Source organism: Petromyzon marinus, chromosome 24, assembly GCF_048934315.1.
Source record: "Petromyzon marinus isolate PM22_M1 ecotype Great Lakes invasive population chromosome 24, UKy_Petmar_22M1.pri1.0, whole genome shotgun sequence".
Taxonomy (NCBI): Eukaryota; Metazoa; Chordata; class Hyperoartia; order Petromyzontiformes; family Petromyzontidae; genus Petromyzon; species Petromyzon marinus.
The window spans coordinates 8,865,742-8,890,808 of NC_133690.1; the positions used below are offsets into that span (position 1 = coordinate 8,865,742).

The window sequence follows — 25,067 nt, forward strand, 5'->3', positions numbered from 1 at the left end:
TTTTGTTAATTGACAAAAAAAAACAGCTCAACAAGCTGCAATGCTGCTACATTGAGTAGACAGTCACTCTGACTGCACCCTGTCCACTGACCTAACCCCACCACTGCTGTAGCCATGGAGTCAACATTGGGGGGGGGGACCAAATCTTCCAAGGGGTTTGGGGGTCCCCCCCACCAGAAAAAAAATCTAAATTTGAAAACTAATTTCCTGCCTAAAATATTAAAAAATTCACTAGCACATAGGATGGACTTTTTATGTATTTTTTTACAATAATGTCTAATAGTGTATTGTATTACATTGCTCTGTTTTTTTTACTTTTTTACCTTTTCTTGTTTCATTGTATGTAATGGCAGAGATTAGGGATTAATAAAGTACAACCATAGCCACAATCATATAAACAGAAATCTATTTTATAGCAATATATTGGGTGTCCCCCCCCCCCCAATATATATTATAATTACGGCCTTAGTTAGCCCTAACCCTCACCACCGTCGGTGCGTTCGTGCCCGCATGCCACGTACGTGGCTCGGCAAACCCACAAACGCCCCCGATCGCTCGCTGGTGGCGCGCGTGCCACACCCAAGCCGTGTTGGGGGAGTCACACCGTGCCGGACGAAGCTATGCTGCTGCATGTGTCACCGGAGGGGGGGGGTTGTGTGTTTGTGGGTGGTGGTGGTGGTGGGGGCACAGTAGGGTGGTACAGCTTGGTGCGTCTGCCGGTCGTCTCAGTCAAGCCAACCCATGGGGGCCTGCTGGGTCTAGCCCCGTGACCTCGTGTCAGCGAGCCTTCGACACTTCACGTGGCCTCGAAGTGCACGTGGCCTGGCACAGGCGCCGTGGTGAGGTCACCGCCACTTAAGTGGCGAATGGCGGGTGTTGGAATTGGTGGAGGGAAGTTGGAGAAGGCCAGTGTAGGTGTAGCGAAAGCCACAGTCCACCCACCTCCCCCCCCCCCCACGTGACATGCCCAGGCTTGATGGGCGCCCGGTGTGCTGTCTCTTCCATGCCCGTCTCGCTTCACGACGACACCAGACGCCAGCAGCAGGCACGAGCAGCTCGGCCGGGAGTGTTGTCAGCAGAGTTACGCGAGGGATTAGGTCTGTCTTGTGCAAACACTCATAGCTACTGTGTACTGCACGCGTTTCTTTATTTGTTTAGTGTTTTTTTTCCCCCTACTCTGCAAGAAGGAGACTTAATGCTTCATTTCCACGTCCGGTAGGAACCATTGTGGCTCCATGCTAGCCCACGCGCTGGGGCATTCCGGGTACCTAATCCTGGGCCACGCACACACGCGCGCGCTCATGCTACGTTTCCATGGCCATTGGGAAAGCCGTGCCGTGCTGGGCCATTCCAATAGTGACTAATGCCTCAAGAGCCACGTGGCTCCCGAGGCTCAGCCAATCCCACTTCACACCCCTTGCCCCCTCCATCTCTCAGTGGCCTGAGGGAAGCAATTGTAGAATTTGTCTTAGGTTTAACAAGATTCATGCTTTCTTGAGTTTTTCTTTCCAAAGTAAAAGAAAAACGTTTTTTTTCCCTCGTTTTACTTCACGCTATAATATCGTTTACCAAAAGAAATACAAGCCCTAAAAGTTCATTTTATAAGCGAGACACAAATACACATATCTCTTCGGCGATGACTGGATCCGAGCCAGGCCTGGGCAAGAGTGGCCTGGGTTAAGAGTGCACAACCTCCTTGAGGAAAGGAAGCCAACCACGTGGCCCTCTTACGCTTCCCACCTGTCCCGGTTTTCCCAGGATCACACTGTTGTTGAGGACGGCTGTGCTGGGAAATAATTTTGCAAGTCTTCCCAGGATGTAAAAAAGAAAAAAAATCCCCTTCCTTGTTCTAGTAATAATAAAACCACTCCACAAAGTATTTCCACGTGCTGTAGTTCTCTCACCTCTTCCAGTAGTGTGAGACATTCCTCTTTCGAAGATATGGCCCGGTTTAACTCACCACTGCCGCAACTGCTCCACCGTATATAATTAATAAATGGCACCGAACAGAGTAACTATGGTAACACAGGCCTGCCTATTCTTTCTGTCGAGATTGTGGATCTCAATGATGTCTTGTCAAGTTTGATACATGGGGATGGCAGGCCCAGTTCCGATACCACATGGCCTGGTGAAGAACTCGTATTTCTAGGGTCATCATGCAGCACGCTAACTACACTACCACTGTCCCATCTCAAATAGATAAAAGTGTTGTAGTAATAGGTTTTTACCCTTTTAGCTGGCACAAAAACTGACCTTTATACAAGGGATAATGTTTGCAATAACCACAACACAAGCAGTCAAAAATGCAAACAACAAGAGACAACTCTGATAATGATATGCACTGTCCTTGAATTTGATTGGTCCACACCCGAGACGGCTTTTCTTAGAGCCTAGTCTACACTGGTGTTGGACCAGATGACGCCAAAAGGCATACAACTCAAAAAACAGCGCACTATCAGAGTATTGAGAGCTCGGGGTAAGCCTAAAGACAAAAGTGTTGTTTACATTATTAATACGTACACACACAAACACATAATGTATATATATAGACATAGAGTTTAAGTTATAAGCACAACAATCCTCATTTAGTATCAAGGCATCTCTTTTAGTATAACAATACTAACAGCACAGTGGGAAGCGTAGCATGCTATATGAGCCCGGACTCTTTAATTAAATTCCCTGCTATACCCAACAGCAGTGGTTTGTGATGTCCTATTTCTTTAGAGCGTCTCGCTACGCCTCTGTATTTGAGCGCTACTCTCTGCGTGCCCGGAGAGCATCAAGGGGGCGAGCGGTGGCAGAGTGGTTGACGCACTGCGCTCGAAGCCCTGAATTCGATTTCCAGCTATGGCTACCATCAGTGGTGAGTCTAAACTAAACTATTTTTTTTATTATTTTACCAGGTAAGGCCCACCGAGCTCTATAGCTCTTTTTCAGAAGCGACCTGGCCACAAATGATAGCTCAACGAAGTGGTTCATCACGTGGAAATGTATAACAATTAAAATACTCTAAAAGCGTGTTTCGAAATGTGGAGAGAAAAATTTGAGGACCCTGAGATAACAAAAAAAAACAACGCCACCACAAACTCAAAATATACAGCAGGTGTCAGGGTCGATACCGAACCCACGACCTCCTGCATACCAGGCGAGGTAGTTAACATGTTGCCACCGTGGTATCTGAACCAGTCCAGGGCCCCCCACTTGGCCAGCTTGCACTGACCAGCGCGCTGAGGTATGGTCAAACACCCCCCACAACTCTCATGGTGTGGAGAGGGATTTATGCAGCCGTGGACGAACACATGGCTGTTCATTATCACTATTATAAACCACGCATGGGACAAATGCTGCAAGAAATCACTTAATATAACGAGCAACAAAGATCCCTCGTATAGCCTGAACATACTTTTGGGGCAAGTGCTGCTAGTGAGCACCGATGAAGGCGAGCACAGCTTACGAAGCGGTTTAGTGGCCAGCACCACGCCCGGCCGCCTTTGTCTCCCCAGTGGCGATGTTTATACATCGCATAAAGTACTCATTTGAGGCTGAGTGGACCTAGGGGAGGCCCAGGACCGGTTCGGAAAAAACGTCAACGGTGTTGACCGTGAGCGGGAATCGAACTCGGGTTTGCAGCGCAGCGTGCTAACCGCTGCACCACCGCTCCCTACGTAGCGAGCAACACAGGCGTAGCCACTGTTGTCCCTCGAGTGACAATCATGCAGCGAGAGGCAGACCGTGCACGTGACACCTCTTCTTGGTCTGCCCACGGCGTGAGATCTCGCAGCGGGCGACCTACGAGCGTCGCGACGAGATCGCCATTGGAAGGACGTTCGACTTTGGTGGACGAAAACGAAACGATGGCGTGACATTCATGCAACGTAGAGAATACTACATTCTCGCCGATTCAACCTAGGGGATGCCCCGGTCGGGATGACTTCCAAAATAAGCACGGTGCATAGCCATAACACGCATGATGCAAGATGTATAAACATGAGTCATTGTGATTGTACTCACCGACACACCGTATTTTACGCGGGTGCGGGTTCTACATTTGTTATTGTTAGACATCTCAGTCAAATTTTTATTTAAAGCTTTCGTGACTGCAGTAATTCATATTCTTAACTCTTTCGGTAAAGTCACATTGAAGGGAAACAATAAATTAATCAAATATATATATAAAACAATAAAAATTCTCACGACGTTTCGACCATAACGCAAACGGTCATCGTCAGGTGTGAAAAACCAACGGCAAGAAATATTTGAAAGAAGTGGCGTTTAGCGTCTATTTATTTATTTATTTCCAAACGGTGTTTGTATTTATTTATAAAAAGCGTTAGCACCAAGGGCAGCGATTTGGAAGTTTATTTAGAAGGACGAGTCCATCTATGTTCTGAAAAGAGGAGGGGGGAGGCGAAAAATTAATGTATGCTGTCTGAAAGCCACCGTAAGCATGAACAATCAATTGAGACCTGAAAATCCTTCCAATGATTGCTAAGCCAGAATCCATCTTCTCGGTTGAAATTGTCTCTGTGCTTGTATATGTGGATAGCCTCATGAACGAATCTCTCATGGTAGCCAGATGGCTTACAAAGAACCTCTGTCTTGGAGAAGTCAATATCATGTGAGCCTACTGAATTATAACAATGATCTGCCACGGCCGAGGTGTTGGTCCTACCGTGTTTAAGGTCTGCTTTGTGTTCACGAATGCGGTCCGAGACATGGCGTTTGGTTTCTCCAATGTAACTACTACCACAGAGGCAATTTAGTTTGTAGACACCAGGGTACTGTATGTCCGGAATCACATCTTTTACAGATGGAACCAGATCACGGATTTTATGTAATGTGTTGAAACGGACCTGGATCTTGTGTTTATTCAAGATTTTGGAGATCTTTTTTGTGATCCCCGCAATGTAGGGTAAAGTGATGGTTTTGAAAGGCTCCTCAAGAGGGTCCTTCTTTATGGTTTGAGTAATAGCTTTGCGGATATAGTCGGAGTAACCATTAGCTTTAAGAGCTTGGTGTACGTGCTTGAGTTCACTGCCTATGTGTTCCTGGTCGGATATGCATTGGGCACTATGGTATAGAGTCTTAATGAGAGAATTCTTCTGTGATGGATAGTGGTGGGAATCCGGTTTCAGATAAGCATCCGTATGGGTAGCTTTCCTGTAGACAGAGTGGCTCATTGAATCATCAGGTCTCTTTTTTATTAGGACATCCAAAAAAAGGTAGCTTGCCATCTTTTTCGACTTCCATGGTAAATCTGATGGCTGGGTGTATGGAATTGATGTGGTCGAAGAATTGGTCTAGAACAGGCCGGCCATGTGGCCAGATGACAAAAGTGTCATCCACGTACCTCTTCCATAAGGTTGGGCGCAGAGTGGCAGTCTGGATGGCGTCAGTCTCAAATTTCTCCATGAAAATGTTAGCTATAACCCGAGATAGGGGGGAGCCCATTGGGGTGCCCTCAGTTTGTTTGTAGAAAGTTCCATTCCACCTCTGCGGTACAAAATTCTACTCACCTGGTATCGACGATCAAGGGTATTTCCCTGTCCCCAGACGACCTGCTTGTCAGTTTTGATGTAGTTTCCTTATTCACCAAACTTCCTGTACCTGACACCATCGCAATCATTGAAGACTTGGTTCATCAAGGACTAAACACTGAGGTACCCCCCCTGGTGAGACACTGTTTAACCAATACATACTTCTGAAACCGGATTCCCACCACCATCCATCACAGAAGAATTCTCTCATCAAGACTCTGTACCATAGAGCCCAATGCATATCCGACCAGGAACACATAGGCAGTGAACTCAAGCACGTACACCAAGCTCTTAAGGCTAATGGTTACTCCGACTATACAATCCGCAAAGCTATTACTCAAACCATGAAGAAGGACCCTCTGAGGAGCCTTTCAAAACCATCACTTTACCCTACATTGCGGGGATCACAAAAAAGATCTCCAAAATCTTGAATAAACACAAGATCCAGGTCCGTTTCAACACATTACGTAAAATCCGTGATCTGGTTCCATCTGTAAAAGATGTGATTCCGGACATACACTACCCTGGTGTCTACAAACTAAATTGCCTCTGTGGTAGTAGTTACATTGGAGAAACCAAACGCCATGTCTCGGACAGCATTCGTGAACACAAAGCAGACCTTAAACAAGGTAGGACCAACACCTCGGCCGTGGCAGATCATTGTAATAATTCAGTAGGCTCACATGACATTGACTTCTCCAAGACAGAGGTTCTTTGTAAGCCATCTGGCTACCATGAGAGATTCGTTCATGAGGGTATCCACATATACAAGCACAGAGACAATTTCAACCGAGAAGATGGATTCTGGCTTAGCAATCATTGGAAGGATTTGATAAACCATTTCAGGTCTTAATTGATTGTTCACGCTTACGGTGGCTTTCAGACAGCATACATTAATTTTTCGTCTCCCCCCTCCTCTTTTCAGAACATAGATGGACTCGTCCTTCTACATAAACTTCCAAATCGCTGCCCTTGGCGCTAACGCTTTTTATAAACAAATACAAACACCGTCTGAAAATAAATAAATAAATATATACAGACCGGCACTTCTTTCAAATGTTTCTTGCCGTTGGTTTTTCACACCTGATGATGGCCGTTTGCGTTATGGTCGAAACGTCGTGAGAATTTTTATTGTTTTATATATATTTGATTAATTTATTGTTTCCCTTCAACGTGACTTTACCGAAAGAGCTAAGAATATACATCTCAGTCAGTTAACTCATCACACCGGGGGTTGTCCCGTGACCTCCTGCCGACGAGCCTTCGACACTCCAGGTGGCCTCAGAGCTCATCTAGCCTGGCACAAGTGCCACCTTGGTGACTTCACCGCCACTTAGTGGCAAACGGCGGCTGTTGTCATGAACGTAAAGACAAGCATGGCGAGCAGTGATGCAGTGTTCGCACGTTACTCCCCAAGATCCCAGCAACCTGGATTCAAGTCCCAGCCGTGCCACCCACCCCTACGTTTAATTTATTTCGCACCGTGCGTACCTAGCCAGCCCTTCTTGACCATGTACAGTTGTGTTTGGATTATTTTGTTCGTGGGGTTTTTTTATTGATTTATTGCTGCAGTAACCAGGTCCCCATCGAAAATGAGCATTTATTGCCCAATGGCGTTTTTACATCTGCCAAAATAAGACCTGACCCTTAAACTTTCTTGAACTACGAGGAAGGGACATTGCACGAAAAGTCACCAATAACAATTTTCCTCTTAATGTACACAGCGGAAGACGTGCGCGCTGTGATCGTGCGTTCACCGCCGCTCACTCGGTCGTGAGAAACCCAGCAAGCGGTACCAGTGAATCGAGCTTTGCAAGCGAATACGTCCCTTTGTACAAAATAAAAAAGAGAGAGTCCTCAACACATGTCAAAATGTAGGAATGTTGAACTGCACGTCCCGTTTTTGCCACGCCCAAGTCTTAACCACCGCCCTAGCTCCCAGGCTCCGAAGGGGGGAGGGGATCAAGGTTTTGCATCTGTGCTGTCAACTGAGCTCGCGTACCCCATGATCTGCATGATGGGAAGTTATTTGCGCTGACAAACCCTGTAACTGTCTCATTATTTTTTTCTTCCAGAAAACAAAAAAAAAACTAAACTCATCATCATCATCATTACCCAGCGTGGCAAATTGAAATATACTGCGGGTAACACAGATGCCTTTCACCTGATTAACTTGGATTGTGCCAGAGCATTGAAGCTAAGCAGAGTTGAGATTGGATATTGCTTGGATGGGTGACCACAATGCGCCGTAACAGGCGCCGGGCGCCGCACAGACCAGCGGAGAACCGTGCAAACAAATCCGTTATTGTGCTGCACTCATTCCACCGTCACCAACCCGCACAATGGCCAGTGTGGTGAAGTATGGTCAAAATACTGCATCGCTCGGTGCCCACAGGGCGTGGGGAGGTCCCTCATATAGCGGTGGAATTGTCCACGTGCGCAGTACATTATTACGGAAGCATTTGTGTGTGTGTGTGGAAATGCCTCCATCTCATTCATCCAACAGTGGATTGAGGCCTGCAGAGTCGTGTGCCTGAGTCGCCACTACGGTGGAAGATGTGAAGATCACTAATTAAGGGAAACCTTAACAGATGCCAAGATACTCTAAGTGATATAAAATGGAAAAGCTATACTTTCATCATCACAAGAACGGTGAAGAATCATCCATAAAAACACAGCCTTTGCAGGGCTTGCAAGGTTTTGTTGGTTTTCCCATAATGCTGTGTGGATTAATACACTTGGTGTAATCATAATAACAACCAGGCCTTTGTCAATCTACTGCTGCATAAAGGCCTTCCATGCTATGTTGGCGAGTACCGGTTGAGACGTCACTCGCCACCAATGTTAGCCGTGACCGGGGTTGACCTCGGGTTGTGGAGTTCATCATTTGTTCACCTAGGAAAGCCTCACTGAGCTCTCATGGCTCTCTTTCAGGAGGGTCCTGCCGGGTTTTTTTTGCAGTAGGAGGCGATGATTTCTACGTATATTCCAGTAGAGTACCTGGCAAGAGATTTTTCACACTGTGGTAAATTTGGACCATGGGAGCGGCACATGATGGCCTACTTTTGCGAATGACATAACGGGTTCTTTAACATCCACCGTGAATAAACGGTGTACAGTGGTATCAAGGTAAATGCATCCATAATACAGGTTTTATCGGGTTAGATCGTGTAAATATATCAAGGTACATACACACCGCAGCATTCATCAGGGTGGCCACTGAATTCCAACCGTGGACCTCTGCCACGAGCTGTGAGAACGCGCCACTGCTGGACCGCGCAGAGCACACACCAATTTGCCACTGTATTACAATACAGCATTAGATATAAGTTCATCTTATGATACGATATTTATAATTGGGAGTTTTGGCTGTGCCCAGACTGTATGAGACGGATGCTCCGAGACTGAAAATCCTCTGCTAAAGACGAAGCATTATACAGCTTTGTGATGTTTTCCTTTTTTTTTCCAGAACAAAACCATCTACTCGATTCCTCGCATTTCCCCCTGCGTATAAAGACCTCGGCGTCTCCCCTTTCAACTCAATGGGCTTCCCAAACCACAGCGAGCTGCAAATCTCACGCAGCCGCAAGATCCGCGCCCCATGCGCAAGCCGATCGGATCGCGCGCACAACATCTGAACACAAACACGACTTGTTCAGGCACGCCCGTGAACCGGCGTTCACTTGTAATCGATCGCGCTTCCCCTCCTCCTCCTTTCTCTCTCTCTCTTTGCTCGAGCGCAGCTCTTGAGAGCTGGCCCTTGTCATCGCGGCTGGTCATGAGACGCTGCTGGCGGACATTCTGTATCCCCCATGACACAATGGAGATGTGGGCCCGCACCAAAAAAAAACATTAAAAGTCACATGCATTAACGTGGCACAGTGGCAGAGGAATTTAATGGTCCGTTTCGTTATTGACAAGACATTTTATTGGGGGGGGGGGGAAACCCAATATTTTTTGACCTGCGGTGGTATTTTGAAAGGTGTGTAATTTCTTTCAGAGTTTAGGCTCAGGATTTGGATCAAGTATGATAAATTTGATTTCGTATCGCTTATACACCCTCCTGCTGGTATCGCCCGCCTCGAATATTCCGTCTTTCTGTTCCGTTCGCTCATACAATCAATTATGTCGCTCTCACATCTCATTCATTGCATTCGCTTAATGGTAGTGTGTGTGTGTGTAAAATTTGCACATTTTCGACATAAATCATGGAAAAATATAAATTACTTTGCGCACGATTCATCACTCGCACTACTTTGAGCACAATAAACAATCGGAATAGCTGCGTTGAGCGATTGCTGCCTCGACTATAGCTCAGACCGTTTCGCGTTTATCTCGCCAAGGAACGTAAGCCATCACGCGAACTCCAGCCATCGTCGCAGCGGGTTTTGGCTAGTCGTCGATCAAAGACGATCACTGCATCGCGCACTTGCGGATGCGCTTCTCCGGCCATCTGGAACGCTCTTCCTTCCGATATTTGGCTGTGCACTTTAAAAACCATCTAGATTGAAAAGTCATTTCTTTAGAACTGCTCTTTTGCGTTTAGTTTGATGTCTTCCTCCCGCACCTCCGATTAGCGCGGTTGGCTACGTACGGTGGCGAAAGATGCCCAACGTGCATACGTACAAACGCCCGTTGCGACGGACATTTATAAACGCCCCCGCGAGGATCGAGATTAAATCGTCCCATCACACCCTTGCTGTGCTGCACAATAACCAGACAATTAGCGCGGATGCAAAACAATATAAATAAACACACAAGCACTGGCAACAACAGGCCGTGCTTCCACCCGCATGTGAAAAACGCCGTGCCACGCGATTGTGCACAATTCTGCCAAGCCACGTGCCCTTGCCCCCCCCCCACCCCTCCACCAGTTGCCAGAACATTGCTCCCTGGACAGAAGAAGCTCCCTTCACGGATACGGAACCGCCTCCCCGAACACATTGTTGGCGAGATCACCGATTCTGGTCTTCAGGCCTTTAAATGCCGAGCACGTGGACGTCTCCTAACTTCACCGCACACGCTTTGTAGGGCCTGAGTCTTTGAGCTGCAGTGAACCCAATGATTATGCCGATTTAGATGTACTAATGTCTGATATGGCTGTTGTTCACAATTGTACCCACTAATAAAAAAAACAGATTTGTATCATGCAGCCAAAAGAGATTTCCCTCATTTGTGCACCGTCGCAACAGCTGTTGGAAAGAATAACTACAGCGAATTATTAATCAGATTACCGATATGTGGGGGGGGGGGGGGGCAGAAGTTCTGCGTGTTTGAGATTCTAGTCAAGACTAGCCACGCCGACCTTGCGCGAAGCTCTTTATGAAAGGCAAATTTGAACGTGCCGATCGTATTGTAGGGCACAGGAGATTCGACGTGAGGTGGGGGGGGGCGACGTTTGGGGACTAACATGACAATAAATGTTCAACAAGCAGGGTGCTGCCATGAGAACTCAAGAGGTCGACAGGTTCCCACGTGTCGCAGAAAAAAAGCACGCGCATGCTTACTCTAAAGACAAACCGTGCGGTCAGTAATTTCGAATGTCGTTTCCATCTATGGCAGGAGACAACTGTCGACGAGTTTATATTTATTTTTAAAGAGTGGTTTAGCTTCACTCATTCGCAATCTGGCAGTGTAAAATGGGGTCCGCCTTTTGGCTTGTGGTTCGAGCAATTTAAAGTAATTTGCAGCTTCTATTCAGAGAATTATTAAATAGAATAATAGCTCCTGCATGCCATTATGATGTTTCACTCTTTGTTAAAGCTACTTTAACTATCGGCAATGCTTGTGTGTATGTGTGTGGTTTAGGAATGAGTGTGGTTACTTGGTGATCTATTAGGCTCAAAATAAGATGTATCTTCTTTGGTTCTTTCGTAGAATGAGAAGAAAATAATACATTGATAAAATAAAATAACACAATAAAATTCTCACGACGTTTCGGCCACAACACAAGCGGCCTTCATCAGGTGAAGGGACGAGACTGTCTGGAGGACAGAGCTTTAAATCGAAATAAGATGTATGTAATCATACGCATACAAATCCTATCTTTTTAATGTATACGTTTCGGTTTAAGTCATCCCTCCAGCCACTGCAGGCCCTGTCATTCAACGTGATGTTGAAAAAGAATGAGCTATTGAACCAAGTTCAGTTTGATTCTGAATCTCAACAATTCACTGACTCACCTGGAGGACATATGTCATGAATTCCACCCCGAGTGGTTAGGTCTGCCAGGCCCAGGGCTAACTCCATTCAAGGTCGATATTATTTTTCACGTTTTTTATATGTTTTATTTAAACTACAGATACGTTGGTCTCCTGTTACCCAAAACCATTTCAAACTTTGACAAACTTCCAACATACCACGGCCCCACCCTTTCTCACTCATGCCACTTCACGCTTCTCCTATGAACCTCTGCTCCCCATCAACCAAGGTCTAATCTTGAGTCAACCTCCCAGTCACACTACACTCTACATGGGGGGTTGGAGACAGGGGGTCACCCTTTCTCCTCTGCTGACACCCAGATGTCACTCTCTCTCCTCTCCGTGCTGAACCTGATCCTGCATGTATTGCACATGTGGCCGTGACTCCCTAATGTGCTCCCCTCCACTATTCCAGTGACTTCTAATGGCTTGCTATGTTATGGTGCTATAAACAACATCCCTATTATTATCATTACTACTACTACAGAGGCAGCCTCTTAGAGTGACCGGCAAGGCACTCGTGATACCCGAGGTTATTAGAGAAGCGAGTTCGTAAATGTACTTACTCGCCCACAAGTGAAAGTGGACATCAAGGCTAACTTTTCTAGATTTAAAGCTTTCGTGACTTTACCGAATAGAAAAAAAAATATTTTATTTTTTACCTACGTGACTTTACCGAATAGAACCAAAGAGTATCAAGGCTAACGCCACTGATGTTACCCACGCACCGCTCATGTGGCTCTCAGATGAACGAGGGAGGCATTGTTGAGAGGGACACCATCACTTCTAACCCAGCTGTGTTCTCCACTCAAGAGATCAAGAGGTCACCACAACTCAATGTTGTTTATGTTACCACACCTCATCACCCTTTCCTCCCTCTGTTCCAGATGTTGCAACCAGCGCGCAATCAGCACCTAACCTCCAAGGACGACGTTTACAGTCTCATCACCAGGCCTGTCCCTGGGTTGCCCATCTCTGAGTGCCACTCATCACCAGGCCTGTCCCTGGGTTGCCCATCTCTGAGTGCCACTCATCACCAGGCCTGTCCCTGGGTTGCCCATCTCTGAGTGCCATTCATCACGAGGCCTGTCCCTGGGTTGCCCACCTCTGAGTGACATTCATCACAAGGCCTGTCCCTGGGTTGCCCATCTCTGAGTGACATTCATCACGAGGCCTGTCCCTGGGTTGCCCACCTCTGAGTGCCATTCATCACCAGGCCAGTCCCTGGGTTGCCCACCTCTGACTGCCACTCATCACCAGGCCTGTCCGTGGGTTGCCCACCTCTGAGTGCCACTCATCACCAGGCCTGTCCGTGGGTTGCCCACCTCTGAGTGCCATTCATCACGAGGCCTGTCCCTGGGTTGCCCACCTCTGACTGCCATTCAATAACTATCTCGGCAACCTGCCCTCCACCACCCTACGCACGTGCCCCAGCATATCGCAACCTCCTCTTCCTGATCTAATCTTCCAGATTGAATATTCTGATGTTATTCATATTCTTTGGGTCTTTCGGTAACGCCACGTAGATAGAAAAATAATAAAAAATAGAAAAAATAATAACAATATCACGACGTTTTGATCGCAACACAAGCAATCGTCATCAGGTGAGGCAGCTCTCCCGCTATATTTTTCACCTGATGACGATTGCTTGTGTTGCGATCGAAACGTCGTGATATTGTTATTATTTTTTTTATTTGTTCTATCTACGTGGTATCACCGAAAGACCCAAAGAATATGAATTCCTGCAGTCACGAAAGCTTTAAGTCAAGATTCTGATGTTAATTTGAAGCTTTCGTGACTGCAGGAATCCATACTCTCTGGTTCTTTCGATAAAGTCACGTAGACATAAAAAAATAAAGGAAAACACGACGTTTCGGTCGCAACACAAGCGGCCGTATTCAGGTGAGAAGATGGCCGCTTGTGTTGCCACAGAAACGTCGTGTTTTCTTTTATTTATTTTTCTATCTACGTGACTTTACCGAAAGATCCAGAGAGTGTTCTGATGTTACTTTACCCTACCCTGCAAATAAATTAAAGTATCTCCACTTTAAAAAACAATAGTGCTACCTAAATGTCTGGTATATCTATGAAATACATGCACAGATGGGCCAACCATTAAATGCATCTTGTTCATTGTTCTCAACAACCCATGGAGACGACGTAATTGGCGTCAAAGAGCAAACAAAATGGAATCTTATCTTATTGAAATGGCCCTAAAAGACACAACACAACCTTTTTACTGCCTATTCAAGTGAGACTCTGTCCACACTTACAAGACAGGCTACATGCATATGGCTATGCTTAGAACTAGGCTATGAACAATTGGGTGAGTTATGTGCAAAGGTATTCCACAAGCTTTTCATTGGGCATTTGTTCTAGCGACGTGGCTGAATCTACCACTGCTATGCAAGAATACCCCCCAGCGTTTGTGCTGAGTGGCAATTACTGGTTGAACTAAATTGAAAACTCGTTTCTAAACTTAAAACTCATTTTTTTAGAACAGTTTTTTTTGTGTTCAGTTTGTTGTCCTTCCCCCGCACCTCCGTTTAGCATGGTTGGCTACGTACGGTGCGAAAGAAGTTCAACAAACATACACGCACATTGTGATTTTAAGATGTAAAAAGGTATGATTGTGACCACAATGTTAATCCTATTGCAGTGACATAGAATTGGTCACTACGTAGTATAGCGCTGGCTGCTGGCAGGGATGGGGATCTGCAGAGTGTAGCAGCCCTGACTGACAGCAGGCCACGTGACACAACCCGAGAGGGATCTAGGGTAAAGGTTACGGAGGGGACGCGTCGAGAGCCCGCTCGTAGGTTCCAGAAGGGAGGCGTGGCCAGGGAGGAGCGAGGCCACGCTAACAGGATAAAAGGGGACCCCGGGCAGGGGATCGGGGCCGTCGTTGGAGTGGGATCCCCTCGTCGTCATCGCTGCTGTCGCCTTCCACTTGATAATTGCGCTGCTGGCAGTGGTTGGCTGTCTTAGTTCAGCGCCGTCAGTGTCAGACGGCTAGCGTTGTGTTGTAGGCTAGCAACCAGAGCAGACTTGTGTTTAGGCGAGAGAAAGAGCGTTGTGTAACAGTGTAGGGTGTGTATTGTATATAGTGTACAAAGTGTGCTCGGTGTTAAATTAAAGAATTGCCTCCAAGAGTTACGTCTCCAAGTCAGTCACTACACTACCATGTCTTGCATGTCACGTGACACCATCATCCTGCAAGCATAATGCACACGACACTGACTGTGACATTAGCTCCATCAGTGGCTCGCAGCTACATGCAACTGTACTTAATATCCATTTGCTTGGTCGACCCTTTGCTTGCTCAATTGCAAAAAAAGATTGCTCAACTCCCCCGTAATTAGTTTTACTTTCATCGGGCTCCCACAATTCCACTTGAAAACTCTTACAAACCAACCCCTCGATGGTACGGAAAAATGGGAGCCATTTTGAAGTTGAGACGCTCCATGCACCCACCGTGATATCGCCACGAAACCAAACTGCCTTTTTAAAGCTTCAGGGCTAATGTAGGACATCGCTGTCTCTCGTCGTAAGTGGTTGGATGTTTTTTTCTCTCTCCCACTCTCTCTCTCATTGGCCGGCTTCTGTGCCCACGAGACCAGGGCTCTGCATGATCAGCTCCATGGCCGATCGCAGGTCCGGGCACTTAGCGGCAAAACATCCAGAGATAGCGGCCGCTGCAGTTGCACTGTTCCAGCCCCTCAAGGCGTCAGCTGGTTTGGCGGAGAGGAGCTCTTGTTTAGATTGACGTGAGAAACTTTAGATTTGCCGGAGCGATTATAGCCCCAGGGAGAACCTTCCATCGCGGGAGAATAACATTCGTGCAATGACTCGGACACGCTGTTGAGGTGATGGATATCACAAGGTCTTCTTGTAGAATTCATCGCAGTATTGACAGACTCCAGTGACAATCGTTGGCTTCCTTTGTAGTGAATATACATACATCGCAGGGCTGGCTTATTCATAACAGTGTTGAAAGCGTGATCCAAGCGTATTGTGTTACGACGTGTTTAACACAAAATGAGAAAAGCCCTACCATTCACATCATGGCAAAAAATACGCACGCGGCACATACAGCACATGCATGATCAAACCTCAAATTACATTCGGCTGGCTTCACGAGCGTTGTCACGACGAAATTGCAAGTGCCAGTTTTATAATCTCTGCGCAACGCACGTAAGTGCGCATGTAATACGTTGTAATTCCACAAAGCCTCATCTCGCTGATTCATAACTTAATGTGACGATCTACAAAATCGCAACGTTTAAAAGCGTTAATCACCTTAATGCGAGTTTCATCATACGCGAGTGCAGGAATGACATCATCACCGTAAGCCACAACCATTCTCGACAACCAATCAATTCACGCGGATCCTTAGAAATCACAAATAAGGCCGAGCAAGCTGGAATGAATTGTGTGCTGCGTGATTAAAATTGAAACGGATAAGCAGACGACATTTTGACACTCACATTCCACGCAGAAACACTCGTGATTATTTCGAGTCGCGTATAAAGTGAGGACGGAGAGCCGTCGAGCGCGCATGCAATATCGACGAGCAGCACCGCGTGCCAAACGAATCGCAGAGCAACGAACGCAACGGGACAATGAGCATCGACGCAGGAAGTGAGGTCATTTGCCAAGATAGACAAGCAGACAAGATGGGCTTCCTTCTGATTAAACAACGCCTTAAATTAATGTTACACATTCATGCGTGCAGATAGGCGAGCGAACATATAAAAAACACGTGGCATATCGATGCACTGCAAATGTACACATGATAAAAATATATATAGTATGATGGATACGTGTAATATAGTTGACCAAAAACGGTGGGATTGTGGCAGGTGTCTGCATATGCAAAGACACACACGGCATACGGCAGCAATAATCTGTAACCAGGAAGCCCCATGGGATTTTAAGACTCTTTCAAAAATTTCATATTCGGAATATTTGGCCAAATACTTTTCATGTTTTTTATTGATGTGTGGGAGAGACACTAGAGTGCCTAGAGAAAACCCACACACATGAGGGGAATTGGTCAAATTCCACTTTACTTGCTGTACTGATTTTCCTACAGGCCCACACGTGACTCTCATTGATGGGTGATCTGCCAATCCACCAATCCCCAGATCGCTAGATTGCAGGCATGTGCTGGGACCACCCAGAGCTGAACTTCTTTCACACCGTATGCAGATGCTGTTAGCAAGAACCTATTCAGGCCAATATGGGGCACAAGGGAGTGGTATAGCCAGAACCACGGCCAGCCATCGTTGTCTCCCCAGTGTTGATGTTTACACACCACCCCAAGTTATAATTATTTTAAGGCTGGGTTTGCCTAGTGGGGGCCCAAGATATGTTCAGAAATCCCGAACTACTTATGTTAGCCATGACCGGGAATCAAAATCAGGTCATCAGGCTCGTAGCACAGTTCTCCACACAAAACGATAGCCCCATATCGCCGACACAGGCTGTTGGGGGGCAAGTGCTGTTTGCCACCGGCATGGCCCACGAGGGAGTGAGTGGTTAACACCACGCCCAGTGATCTTTGCCTTCCCGATGCTGATGTTTACAAACCAATCCAGGTACTCATTTAAGGCTGAGTCGATCTAGGAGGAGGCACAGGACCGGTTTAAATAATCGTCACTGGTGTTTTCCGTGAGCGGGCATCGAACTCGGGTCGCCGAGTCCATCGCGCAGCGCGCTAACCACTACACTACCGCTCCCCACGTGGCTGCACGCACGCACGTGCACGCACGCTTGTGCAGGTACGCTGGAATGCTTTTAATTACGTATCTCACAACAAAAGGCAAATGGCATCACAGCGTCGTGAGGCATGCGGGCTTTAAACGCATGCAAGCAGCTCTGACGACGAATGCATGCACGCAGGCAAAGCAAACAACGCCCCGTGGGTCCACAGGGGGCGGGCTCAAGCTGGTGAGGGTTAAGGGTTAATCACACAATGGAGGGCAAAGGTGCCCATGCACTGCTCTTCCACGGCTTTGCCACGACCGCTGGTTTTCACGTGTTGAGTAAAAGCGATCAGTGTGCGGCATGCATTAGCGTAGGCTATGCGTCATCTGATCACAGCTCATATGTATCTCATTTTCACGAGGAGATCATCGTGTGCCAGGCTCAGCCGACGAACCGAATATAAAATTTGCCCTGAAATGAATCAGAAACTAAAAACTTCTCCCGGGTTTCTCTTTCCAACGGGGATAATTGTTCGTAATGCTCTGTCTGACAGAGATGGCCAACGTACTTTGAAATTACAAATTACCGGAGTCGCACGATGCAGACACAAATGACCAATTCATCGCGTCTCGTGTGGCTTAAGATACAAATTAGCGATTACTGCGAGGCAGTATAGGCGTTGATTATAAATCACAAAGGTAATGCAATCACGTATTTAACATTACTTATCAGTTAGATACCGCCCATCTCTGGCCGCTCACACTAAGCTTATCACAGTCAAAGTGACGTCGCCGTTACAATTGCCCTGCCGACAATCTGGCAGCAGCCAAAACGAGGCAGGTGTGGACGAACCGTTAATCTGAGAGTGAGGGCCGTTTGCACGGTGACCTATGCCGTTAGCTGTGGTTGGACGTTAACACTGGCGATGGCCTGCCTTCCGTGGGGAATAACGTCCGTGGGGGTACGTCGACCTTCTCAGATAAACGCTTGATCAAATGCGTAATTGTAATCGCACGACGCCTCGGAGGACCGTGCCGCTAGGCGGCCCGGATGTTCTGGGCGGGAGCCGTTGAGAGCGGCGTAGAGAGCACAACGTTGACTTTCAGTGGGATGAGAGCACAGCTACTCCAAATAAGCAAGTGCTGCTTCGTTAAAAATACGGCTCACAATTACATATATGCGGAGAGGTAATCCGGCGACGTTTGTTGTTGTTTACGTGCCGTTCCCTGCTGATGAGATTCAGGGGAAACTCGTCCAGAAACCAGCAGCATTGCTTAAAACATTACTGCCAATGTAAATTGACGTGGAAGGCACAACGTTAAGCTGTTAAAGTCAAACCAAAGTGTTTCCAAAATCAAAACCGGCTCGGGGTAGTGCTATTGTCCATTCGCAGCCAGGAATCTTGGGTGGATTTGCCACATTCGTGCGGCAGATGCCAGTTTCCCAACATAATGGCCAATGTTGAATGCTTAACATTTGGTGCTCATTTTAGTTACCCTGGCAGTATAATAGGCTGAGTTCAACCCCACACTGGGATTTGAACTCATGCCCTTCTGACAGTGAGCTGACTGCTCTAACAACAGTGCCACCCAGCCAGATCGGTCGATTGATCAATCAGCTTTCAACCAACCTGCATCTTCATTCACCCATTCGCTACGCATGCGTGCCATGCATTAACACATACGGCTGTGATCGTCGGACGATAATCAAACCGAGAATTATTAGTAGCTGTGGGAGGCGGTGATTGGCAGCAGCGGGAGGAGGAAAATATCCGTGTGGAACAACGGTGGGGGAGGGCGGGGAGGGGTCGGGGGAGGGGTCGTACCTTTCTTGCGAACGCCATCTTCGGGCTCCAGCCGGCGGCTCACGGACACCACCTTCATGCCCAGCTGGTTTCCCCCGTGCCGGATGAGCCCCACGACCTGCCGGTGTCCACATTTCACCACGTTCTCGCCGTTCACCTGCACGCACGCAACGCGCACGGCACGCCACGTCACGGCGCGTCACGGCACGCGGATTCAGCCGAACGTCCGGCACCGAGTTACAGCGGCGGCGGCGGCAGCAGCTTCTGCTGCCTTTACGATTCTTCCACTGCCACTTTCGCGAGGGGAGGTTTGAACCCCCGCGGGCCGCGCAGTTATTCTTCACGACGATGCTCGAGTCGAATAAGCTGTCGGACCGCGTTCGTCGTGCAGGCTTCATCCATGCATTCGTCTATGCATGAGCCACCAAGCCTCACATCAAACCAAGCTGGATTACAAGCATGCATACTGTATGCGTCCTAACGAGTGGTGCTGTTGGCAGTGTTTGATTCACAGTTGCCATTCTGTGAATAAAAAATCCCCGATTTAACCTCGCCCGACATTCCAATGCGATGGACACAACCCGTGGCGTGCAAGGTCAATAGGGCACAGAGGATGGCACCCACCATAGGAATGTGGAATGTCCACAGCTGGCCCAGAATCGCCATTTGAGACGAGCACTGCCACCAACATTTTGACTTGATACGTCATTGCAGCACGCAAATGACAAAAGAGAACGCTTCCCCCGTATTGCCTGAACATAACTTTTGGGGCAAGTGCTGTTCGCGAGTAGCACCTATGAAGTTCGGCATGGCATATGAAGGGGGCTGGTGGCCAACACCACGCCCGACCGCCTTTGTCTCCCCAGTGGCGATGTTTACACACCACACCAGGTACTCATTTTGAGTCGACCTAGGGGAGGCCCATACCCGGTTCAGATAACCATCACTGGTGTTGGCCGTGAACGGGAATCGGACTCTGGTGGCCGGGTTCGTAGCGCAGGGCGCTAACCGCTAGCCTACTGCTCCCCACAGCACGCAAATGAATGCAGAATAACAAACGCACAAAAGTCATAATTTTGAATAATGACTCGAACAAAATTACACGAATCAAGCTGTTTCAATTTGCAAGAGATGAAGTGGATTTTCTTTTCTACTCCTCCGAACAACATTGTACAATCTGCACCTACTGTGTCCCTTAGTGCCAGACAATGATGCAAAATGAGACGGGGGTTGGGAGAGAAAATCAATCAGAGTCTCTCAATGTGTCACATTACAAGTCTGAAAATTACCGTGACGCGGGTCCTGTGCAAAGCTAGACCGTCTGCTGTTTGTTCTAATCGCACGACCCTCCGCCGGGCGACATTAAAGATAGACCTGACTGCGGACGTGGCATCATTAATTCATGTTTTAATTCCCTGCGGGGGTGATAACGTGGGGTCTGTGTTTCCTCTAGCCGACTGCTTTGAGAAGGTGTTGTGTCTTGAAGGCCAAATAAGCTCAGCACGAGCCATGCTATGGGCTGCTTCGGCCAAGTATTTCTTTAACACACTTATAGCAAGCTAATTTCATAATAATTCAGAATCTGAATATGTATTAAAACTGGAGGAGTACCATTGAGCTATAAAGATATATTTCACAAATGTCCAGTAGGGGCGGGTAAGAACGTTACAGCGACAAACATTACAAAAACATGACAGTGGTGCAGAGTACAAGAAAAGTAAACAAATCACCCAAACACATACAGATAAAACTAAACCACCCCCATCCTACCTGACCGGGAATGGAACTTAGGATAACCACTGCTCCAACTCCCCATTCATGACCTAGTTAAATATAAGCATGACACAACAATTCTCATACTAAGGGGATAATATCACTCGTTAGAAAGCCACTTGAATGGTGCCGCTGTGCCTTGCGCACGAGCAAACAAGGCTCACTCTGTGCACACAACAGCGGCAACAAAAGGACACCATCGCAGCACCCCCCCCCCCCCCCCCCCTTATGGGCTCACGGGAGGGCACAGCAAAGGTATGAACCCACACTGCTTTTACCGGTGACACTTTCAGAGCACGGCTGCTTTCCACGGCAGCCTTTGCGAACAACGCCCGAAATCTTACTGCGCAGACATGAAGCCTCTTTTGTCGGCTGATGTTTCACGGATTTCGCCCGCATGATGTCCGACGTTACGGCCCGCATGCTGGGAGCTTCTTCGAGAATCCCCGAAGCCGAGAACGCATCGGCGAGCTCACAGCGCGACCCCAAAAAAGCCGATGCAATGGTATAAACGGAAGAGAAAAAAACCCTCTACGCTGACGTGTGTCTGCCATTCCGTACGGCGCTTACCGTTGAGAATGATTCGGAACGACGTTAGAATGAGATCATGTGGCATGCGATGCTTTGTTAGGGGTGAGGTATTTGTTGTGAGAACTGAGGCTTACTATATAAGGCTGTGTACAATTGTCTGGGTGACTTTTTTCCCTCCTGACCGTTAATGTGTATCTGCTGTGTAAATGGGACGTGGAATGTTCTCAGATTTAATAGGGTTTTTAATTCTATATATAGCACAACGCCGGCGGGTCCAAGTTCTTTATCCTTCCTATATACAGTGTTACATGTAAGGGTGTGTAAATATGTACACGTAATAATTTACTGCCCTTTGTAAATCCACTGCTGGCTGAAAGCCTCTCCCCTTATCATAGAGCACACACATTTTGCTTCAGAGAAGAACGTTACACAAGCGTATCGTTTTAAAGTTCCCACGTAAGACTGTCAAAGCAGGTCGTGGGTACGATCCTGAACCCTGACGCCTGCTGTGTATTTGGAGTTTGCGTGTCTCTTCGCGTGACTGTGTGGATTTTTCTCCGGGTCCTCCGGATTTCCCCTCCACATTTAGAAACAGGCGTTTCGAGTATTTGGCTGCTATAAAATTGCCACGTGATAGTCCAATTCGTTGAGCTATCATTAGTGGCCAGGTCGTTTCTGAAAAAGAGCTATCCAGCTTAGTGGTCTTTACCTGGTAATAAAAAAACATCATCCACATTAAGCAGATTATCTGGTGATGTTGTTGCGTTGGCAGTGGTGCATAAGCACAAACAATTATTAAAAAAAAATCGTCTTGAACAATGTGGTCTTAAAACGTAAAAATATGACCCTTCTTCATAGCGCATCATCCATATTAGTTGGGGGGGGGATGGTAGGGGGATGAGGTGCGGCGGGGGGGGGGCATAAACGTAACGCAGGTCACGTGCTCATTTTGGACAAGACATTGCCACACGGAGGAGTCATGAGAAAAGCTGTCCCCTGATCCAGGCAAGGGTCATCTGCCACCTGCTTATCCCCAATGGTGGCCAAGTGGCACAAATGCTGGGCACGTACAGCCTCGGGGTCGTGTTACGATTAAACACGAAAAAAAAACTGTCCGAGCTCTGGACTCGCGCGTTAAACCTCACACGGTCTCACAAACGCAGGCACGCGACGCTGCCACATTGCCGTAATTCTTAAAAGTTCTCTCCGCCTGGTGCCACGGCAAGACATGCCTGGCACGCGCACGGGCACGCACGCACATATGCAGGGTGGTGGTGGTGCCACATCGTCCTGTCATTCCTGCGAGTCTTAATCCTCCTGTCACTGCGGTCAGACAGTTTCCTCTTGAGTTAAGCCACTGACAACGGCGCAGTGGCTGCACTGCAAACTCCGCTGAATTGAATCTCACCGTGCCTTACTCTGGCTGTTCCCACAACAAGTAGGGGAGGCGCGTGCGTGCAGCTTGTGAGCGTGCGTCATTGTGTGTTTTTATGATCGTGCACGTCCTGCCCGAGCAATTGCACAACGTGCTTGACGACGCGGTATCGCAGTGGTTAGTGCAGTACGTTATGTACCCCAGTTACCCGACTGTGGTTTCCTTTCCATGGCCAACATCAGTAGCGAACATCTGATCAAATTATGGGCCTCCCCTTGGTCGACTCAGCCTCAAACGAGGGCCTCGTGTTGGCCTGTAAACAATCACCATTGGGGAGACAAAGGCTGCCCGGCGTGGTGCTGTCCACACCACCCGCCCGCGTGCCGTGCCGGCCTTCACGAGTGTTCGCGAACAGCACTTGCCCCCACAGTCTGCTAGAGGCAATACGGGGGATACTAATTTGTTGTGTGTATAGCAATGAGTGCATGACACTTAAATCATATTTTGCAACGATTTCATTTCCGACTACGTATGTAGAGTAGAACCCCTCTTAACGACCACCCCTGTTAATGGCTAATCGCTTAACGATGGGCCTCCATAGAGCCCACTGTGTAGTGTATAGTGGTGTAGTGTATAATGTAGTGTAGTGTACAGTAGTGTAGTGCCTCCATAGAGCCCAATGTGTTCGCTTACCAACCATTCCCCTGATAACGACGGGCTGTTGTAGGTGCAAGTCAATATTAATGAATGCATTGATTAACCATGTTTATTTTAATAGTATGTGTTTATAATGTTCGTATCTTTATGTATTAATATCCATTGTTTAAATATTATAAAGTACGTTTATCTGGTGAAAAATGGTCACGTTCAATGCTATTGGAACTATTAAAGCCTTTAACGTGTATTTCCTATACTCGCTGAACGACCAAATCACTTTCACGATCAGTTTCGTGGAACCAATTATCGTCCTTCAGAGGGGTTCTACTGTATCGATATTGAACTTCTTTCGCACCGTACGTAGCCGACCGCGCTAATCGGAGGCAATTATGACTGAATTTTTATTCAACCACGTCCAGGTAGACTTGGCTTCAAAATGTATACTTGGTGCGATGTCGTCGATAACAGCACTACGGAGAGACAAAGGTGGATGGTCACGCACGGTAAATACCCCCCTCCCTCCCCCTACCTCTGCTGGCTGTACAGCAGCTCCGGCTCGAACGGGCACTGGCACGCGACGATTAAGCGACCCCACCCCAACAGTCCATTCAAGGTTAGAAAGCGAGGTCGGTCCTCGCATCAATCGACCGTGCGGAAACATGGCGCTGATCATGCCAGGGTGGACAAACGCAGGGCCATTTCCATTTTTATAGAGGTCACCACCGGCAGAACTCTGTTACACTTCACCCAATTTGATTACATTCGCCGAGACAGAGGCACACAAGGCCCCCTCGGTTTGTTGACAGCGAGAGCACCGACCCCCCATCTCTCTGGAGTAAGTGTTCTGCCCAAGGCAATGTACCTACTCTGCAGACACTACCGCTATATATCACAACTCGCAAAGCGGTATTTTTATATATATGTATAAAACTGGTATATGGTTTAAATAAGGCAGGCATGTGCAAAATCATTACACGCTGTTTCGGTGGATGTATGGGTGAGGCATCTGGTTCTGCATCAAAATAAAATAACATTTCAGCCCTCGGACCGTTGAGGCTTCCGGAGTAATAATTTCCCGCAACATTTGTTTCAGCACGAAACATCCCGGGCCGGCTTTCGACTTGGCCACTGGGTACGATAGGCAAGGGGGGCTATATATTCCTGGTTCTTTCGGTAAAGTCACGTAGAAGGGAAACAATAGAATATTTAAAATATATATAAAACAATATTTTTATTGTTATATATATTTATTATTTTATTCTTTCCCTTCTACGTGACTTTACCGAAAGAACCAAGAATATGAATCCCTGCAGTCGCGAAAGCTTTAAATAAAAATTTAAGGGGGGGCTATATTAAAGCCATTTGCTGACACTCACTGGTTTCGCTTTATTTTGCTTTCCGTTTCACACTGTAGGGAATTTAAGACGTGAACAATAAGACGGGACATGAGAGCCCAATCCACGAATACTGTGGGGGCCTCC

General features: G+C 47.4%; 1 protein-coding gene across 6 annotated transcripts in view; it reads right to left on the reverse strand.

Annotated features, from left to right (window-relative positions):
• Positions 1–25,067, reverse strand: part of LOC116945424 (SH3 and multiple ankyrin repeat domains protein 2-like) — a 661,289-nt gene that overhangs the window by 82,244 nt on the left and 553,978 nt on the right. For all 6 annotated transcript variants that reach the window (XM_032959740.2, XM_032959739.2, XM_032959738.2 and 3 more), the window contains exon 17: positions 19,272–19,407. In XM_032959740.2, coding sequence (XP_032815631.2) covers positions 19,272–19,407 — 136 coding nt within the window. The remainder of the gene's footprint in view (positions 1–19,271; positions 19,408–25,067) is intronic.